This window comes from Kalmanozyma brasiliensis (assembly GCF_000497045.1).
Source record: "Kalmanozyma brasiliensis GHG001 unplaced genomic scaffold PSEUBRA_SCAF10, whole genome shotgun sequence".
NCBI classification, from domain to species: domain Eukaryota; kingdom Fungi; phylum Basidiomycota; class Ustilaginomycetes; order Ustilaginales; genus Kalmanozyma; species Kalmanozyma brasiliensis.
Genome location: NW_015961949.1, coordinates 54,154 through 60,416, shown reverse-complemented (window position 1 = coordinate 60,416; position 6,263 = coordinate 54,154). Strand labels below are relative to the sequence as shown.

General features: G+C 58.5%; 1 protein-coding gene across 1 annotated transcript; it reads right to left on the bottom strand.

Annotated features, from left to right (window-relative positions):
* Positions 1–2,116: 2,116 nt before the first annotated feature.
* PSEUBRA_000668 (Pumilio RNA-binding repeat) lies at positions 2,117–4,954 on the bottom strand (the record flags this gene model as incomplete). The annotated part of the gene is made up of 1 exon (XM_016433975.1): positions 2,117–4,954. One exon carries the CDS (start codon positions 4,952–4,954, stop codon positions 2,117–2,119), a length of 2,838 nt encoding a protein of 945 aa, XP_016294446.1.
* Between the last annotated feature and the right edge of the window lie 1,309 nt (positions 4,955–6,263).

The window sequence follows — 6,263 nt, the reverse complement described above, 5'->3', positions numbered from 1 at the left end:
GGGGGGGGATGGAGCAAGGAGAGATGATAGAAGGAGCGAGAAGATGCTCGACGATGGCTTGAGCTCGTGACTGCTAATGTGATATGTGTGATGGAACTACTCGAGGGTGATCCGACTGCGCGGCTCCGGCCATGTGCGAGATGGAGAGTGTGACTTGGGTGGGAACGTGCTGCTGACAGTGATGATGCTGGAACGAGTGTTCGGCGGTACCGACTTTGGGTGCTTACTACACCGGCGGATCGGGAGCGTACTTGACGTGTGGGTGACAACGGACCAAGCCGACGTCGAAGTGTGTGATATGGTGGAGGCAGAGGCCAGCGTTGATGTCTGCGCAAACCAGAAGCTGTCGAGCTCGAGGTGAAGGCCGATTCTAGTCGTCGGGGAGGACAAAGGGAACAGGCCGAACGAAGCGTGGTCAGCTGGTCGGGACCGGACAAAGTGGACTTTCGAGCAGCAGCAGCAGGGAGAGTCAGAGCCTCGATTCAGGGAGTGACTGCAGCGCGTAGTTAAGCGAGCTGCAAGAGTCTCACACACTTTTTTGGCTTTTCCCAACCCACACCTCCGCCGTCCAGCCGATTCAGCCGGCTATCTCGTGTCAAATCGACGCCTGACGCCACAAAACAGCGTAAGGTAAGGCCACCGACCGACCGACGGAGAGACGGGGAGCCAGGAAAATGCCGAGATCCTTCACCTTTGGGCGGGCCTGAGCTGCCAAGAACAAGTCAACACTTTGTCTCTCTCGGTGTGGGTTGGCCTTATCCTACTCACTTTCCCAAGATGGAGCCCTATGAGCGTCGGTGGTCCATTGACGTTGACTGCATCCCGCGGCTTCATCTCGATAGGCAGCCGTATCAAGGCTACGAGGTTCCTTTCATATCAAGACAATGGTGTGGTGTTTGCCGACTCAGTTAGTGTCAGAGAAAGACGGCAATCCAAGGATGTATAAGGTTTGACGAGGCTGCAAGTTTGGCAGGGATCGGTCGGTGTTGATGTTTGACAAAAGGGTCGACGCGGTCCGGAGCCTGGCTGTCCCCTTTGTCCAGACCAGCGAGTCCGCCAATCTCTACGCCGAGCCCACGCCCTGACGCCGCCCGCCTTGTTCCCTCGGCATCGAGGGACGGCACGCCGCTTGGCAACCAGTCCATCATCCCTTCAGGCGATGCTCAGAGTCACTCTTTGCAACAAGCTTAGCGCTCGAGCGTCGAGATGCATGTGACAGCTGAAGCTAGCACTTCGGATTGCGCCGACTGAGCGTGCGAACTATGCCAAAGGGTTCTCCGATGAGGAGAGCTTGGCGGGAAAACAGCACGGTGCATCGGATGTCTCCTGCCCCTTTCGGCGAGCTAAGCATCCTCAATAAGGTCGCCGTGCCCCTTTCGACACGGCCCCTCTTCATTGTACAGCAAGGCTGTCGAGGTCCATCCAACGACCTCACTCAGCTACGTAGAGGCAGCGTTGACCAAGCAACAGCAATAGTAACACAGTGTCCTGCGTCCGTCGTTGTGGGAAGAATCGAAGAAGCAGGCCAAAGTCGTACGGTTTCTTGGACCCTGGATTCAGAGTTCACACACCGCCCAAAACCGGTCAACGTGACGGCTCACCGTTGGGCGTCTGCGTGCGAGACATGAAGCTTTCCTGTGCACGGGCTCATCCCGTAATCCCGGAAAACAAAAATCAAGCTGGAAAAATTCGCGGAGAAAAAGGTGACCGTAAAAAGCAGCCTCGCCATCATCACGGCCCACCATGTCGAGGCTCATGTTTCCATCTCGTCACAGCCCACCCAATTCAGGTCACGGTAGGAACATGGTTGAAGACGTATCTATAGAACATTGAAGTGGATAATAATGACAACGGCAATTCACCGTACAAGCGGACGTGAGCATGAGCTTGATCATGATGATGACGGGAATCTTGAATGAGCATTGTACAGATGAGGTTGGTGCGACGTTGAGACTTTGTATATGTAGAGATCGAGAGACAATGTGAAAGAGAGAGAAGCATGCCTTGAAGGGACAGGGTCGAAAAGAGATCCGGCCATCGCCTTTGCGTGCGATGGGTTGAGAGAATTGTGGTCTTGGTGGCGTCCAGGTCCGTTCCTGACACGCGAGCGGCGAAGCTAGTAGTTTCCGTATCCGCCACCGGCACCACCGTTCCCGGCAGCAGCGCCGCTGTTGGTAAAGCCACCCGGGCTGCGTCCTCCCGGCTGTTGCTGCATGCCCATCGGAGGCGGCAGGTTTCCGTTGAACCCTCCTCCGTAACCACCACCGCCGCCCTGTCCAAAGTTGGGCGGCGGCAGGTTGTGCCCACCACCGTGATGACCTCCGCGACCACCGTACATGGGCTGCTGGTGCCCATATTGGTGCGCATGGTGCATGTGAGGGGGCGGAGGCGCCATCTGGTGGCCCTGAGGGTAGCCCATGTAGCCCACATTGCCTCGAGCACCGCCCGCACCGCCACCGCCCATGGCCGCCATAGCGTGCAGCTGCTGCTGGTGAGCATGCAGCACCGAGTATGGCACTCCGTTGGGTGGTCCCAGATCCAGGTTGTCGCGCTGCAGCTTGCTCTGAATCCGCTTTCCGTACGGCGTGTTGCGGATCACCGGCAGAATGGGCTTGATGCATTCCACCAGACGCATACGCTGCACAGGATCGGCATAGTCCAGGCTGGTCTGCACCACGTAGTTGGCGAACGAATCGCGCAGCAGCTTCTCCAAGCGGGTCCGGTTGAGCAGCTCCTCGATTAGCTGCTTTCGGACGCCAGGCTCGGAAACGCGGATGCACTTTTCAATCACGTTGCTGCTGAACTTTTGCACCGAGAGCAGGCAGACGTTGCCCACGAACTGGCGGACAACGGCATCCGTGAAGCGTGGAATGCTCAGGTCGAGCACGTACTGCACAACATAGTTGCCGAAAGGATCTTGGACCAGCGTCAGCGCGTTGTACGTGATCTCGGCCACCAGCTGGACGCGTTGCGCTTCCGAAGCGTGGTCGATGCAACGCTGGAGCACGCAGCAACCATGGCGGTGCGTAGCCACCTCGACGCAGTGTGCAGCCACAGCATTGTAAATGAACTGGTTGTCTTCGGCGTTGAGACGGTTGAGACACTTTTGCACCACGTGATTGCCGTTGAGATCCTTGATGAGCGTCACCACGTTCATCGAGAGGGCCACAATGATAGCGTGGATCTGACGAGGTGTCGAGAGGAAGTCGATCATCTTTTGCACAGCGCGCGTGCCGTGCATGTTGAGCGAGATGGTCACCAGCTCGGGCGCAACGAGCTCGACGATCAGATCGCGCTGCTCATCCGTGCAGAACTCGAGCATCTTCTGGCACAGGTAGTTGCCAAAGGGATCCGTCATGAGCTCGGCAAAGTGGGTGAACGTCTCGCTGAAGATCATGTCGCGGTGAGCAGGGTTGGTCTCCTCCAGCTTCTTTTGCAGGAAGCGGCATCCGTGCTGATCCTTGCACAGCGCGAAGATGTCGCCCTGCAGATCCTCGAGCTGCGTAGTGGCATCCAGCTCCCCCTTGCGTCCATGCTTGGCTAGCGCGGCGTTAGCAGCGCCAGGTCCAAGGCCATGCTCGTCCGCTCCCGCCATGCCCATCGAGTACTTGTCCGTAGGGAAGAGCGAGCCGGGCGCATTGGCACCTGCAGTGGGGTTGAAGGCATCGAAGAAACCCGACGAAGGTCGGCTGCCCGGTCGAGCGTCGCCAGCAGCATCAAAGTTGTTGGGAGAGTACGTTCCAAATCGGTTGGGGCTCTCGCTGCCTGTCGACGCACCCGAGAAGGCGCTCATGTTGAAGCTGGGAAAAGCAGCGGCTCCACTGGCCGCACCACCCGCGTTCTTGAGGCCAGCCGCGGCAGCAGGGACGGCGGTGTTGACGAAGCGTGATCCACCTCCGGTACGACCCACCTCGCCGCTGAGACCACCGAGACCCGGCGAGGGCGAGCCAGGTCCGCTGACCTGTCGCGAAGCAACGCCCGCAAAGGTGGCAGCATTGATGGCAGGCGACGCACGGCCCGTCTGAGGGAGACGAGGCGAGGGCGAAGGAAGAGGGAAGCCGCCTTGCTGACGACCGGCGCTGGTGCCGAAGGAAGAAGCCATGTTGGGCGTGCCTTGACCTGAGGGAGGAGGCGGCGACTTGCCGGTGACCGAGCCGCGTAGCGAAGATTGGCTGGTGTCGCCCGCAGCGCGAGCGGCGCCACCAGCGCCAGCACCGCTGCCGAACTTGGGCCAGTCCGCACCGCGAGCAGCATTCTGGTCTGCGGCGACGCCGCGCTGAACGAGGACGGGGAACTGATCATCGCTGCCTTTGAGGTTGTACTTCTTGACGAAAGCCGAGTCCTCGTTGTCCAGCTCGTCGTCAAAGAGGAATTGCTCGTTGAAGACGGGCGTCGCGTTGTCGCCTTTGCTGTTGATGCCATCCTTGCCAGTGATGGACATGGCGCCGACAGCAGAGGCAAGCTCGTCAGCCGAGCGTGACTGGCGACGGGACGTAGGAACAGATTGACCAACACCGGCGGCGTCTGCCGCCGTCTTTGGATCAGCAGCAACAGCGCCATTGGGTGGAGTGATGGGGGCGGAGGCGGCAGCAGCGCCGCCTGACAAACGCTGCGAAAGGAGAGTCTGTTCTTCTTCGCGCTGCTGCTTTTCGAGGAGAGCCATCTGCTGTTCGAAAGCCTTTTGATGCATAGCGCGCTGCTGCTCGTGTTCTTGACGCTTTCGATCGATGCGAGCCTGGATATCGGCCTCGGAAGCTTCGCCTTTTGCGTCGTCTGCTGCATCTACCGGTCGCTGGACGGGGGACTGGGAGGAGGATGTGGTGGCCGTCTCTGCTCCAGAGGCCTGGGTGATGGAAGCAGTGGATTCGGAGAGTGAGACCGAGCCCGGGTTGGACTCGGCAGCTGCAGTGGTAGCAGCACCGGCAGCCGAGCTGCCTCGATCAGCAGAAGACATGGTGTGCTGAAGCGTTTGGATACGCTGTTCGGTGGAGCTGATAGAGGTGGATGCGGAGGTGGTGATGGTGTGGCTCGATGACGTTGTGCGAGGAGAAGAAGGGCGAGAATTTGTCTGGTGTGTCGATGATGGTGGTCTGTGTGTGTATGTTGCAGAAGTGGTGTTACAAGGATTGTACAATGGTATGCAAGGGACGGAACTGTTGAGGAAGGCAATGAGGGCTGGACAGAGGTGAGCAAGCTAGGCGAGGCGGAGCTGTGGCGGCTGACGAGATGCTTACGATGCGATGGTGGTATTGGTGATCAGATGCTGAGGTCCATGCGAAGAGTTGCGATCGGATCGAGAGGCTGCCGATGTTGTCCGCAAGGAAGTAATGTTACAGTGCGCGGTGAAGCAACGTTTTGACGCTGAAGGGATTGAAGCGGAGGCAAGACGAGGACAGATGCAGGGCAGAGATAGAGGCAAACAATGTCAGCGAACTGTCCATGAGACCGCTGTGATTAGGCTTGACTTGCGGACGATTGCGGGCTCGCTCCGCCCGGGGACGGAGCTGCGGCAGGGAGCTGCAAAGCCAAGCTATAAGATGGCGAGGAAGCAATCGGGCAGGCGGCGAGCAACCGAGGATGCAGCGGCGAGAGGCGAGCTACGACTGCTTCGACGAGCTTGCTTGCAGCGATGGAGCTGAGGGCGTGCGAGGACGAGCCAAGTGGTTCAAGGTAGAGGAGCGAGGAACCAAACAGCAACTTACCCAGAGGAAGAGCTCGGCAGTGGTGGCTCGAAATGGCCGACGGAGCTTGTCGAAGAAGTTGATGAGGTGCGAAGATGCCAGAATGGATGGCTGGAGGGTCGACGGTGAGGCGAGGTCGGACCGAGCCTGTGCGATGGTGAGGTGTGGTGGAAAGATGGCGGTGAAGAAGATGCAACGTGTACTCGGCTTCTACAGTATCTCGTCCAATCCCTGAAGAAGGTGTAGGGAAGGGGAGATAAGTGTCCGACAGAGCTGTGCTGTTGTTGCAGGGGGAGAGCAAGAAAGGAAGGGAGGAAGGATGAAGCTGAAGGATTGGTGTTGGTGGAGGAAGACGAGAACTCGTCAACCGATTGGAAGTCATGAGCCGCACGCAACTCTCACTCTTTCAAGGCACAGTCCAACACAGGCACCGACAGGCACACACACACACACACACACACACACGCACTCGCACACCCCGACACCGACAAACCAAAAAAATCATCTTTTTGTAGCTTGATCACCTGCATCTGCCACTCCATCCCACAGCAGCAGCAAAGGGCCCTTGCTGTGACCGCTCAA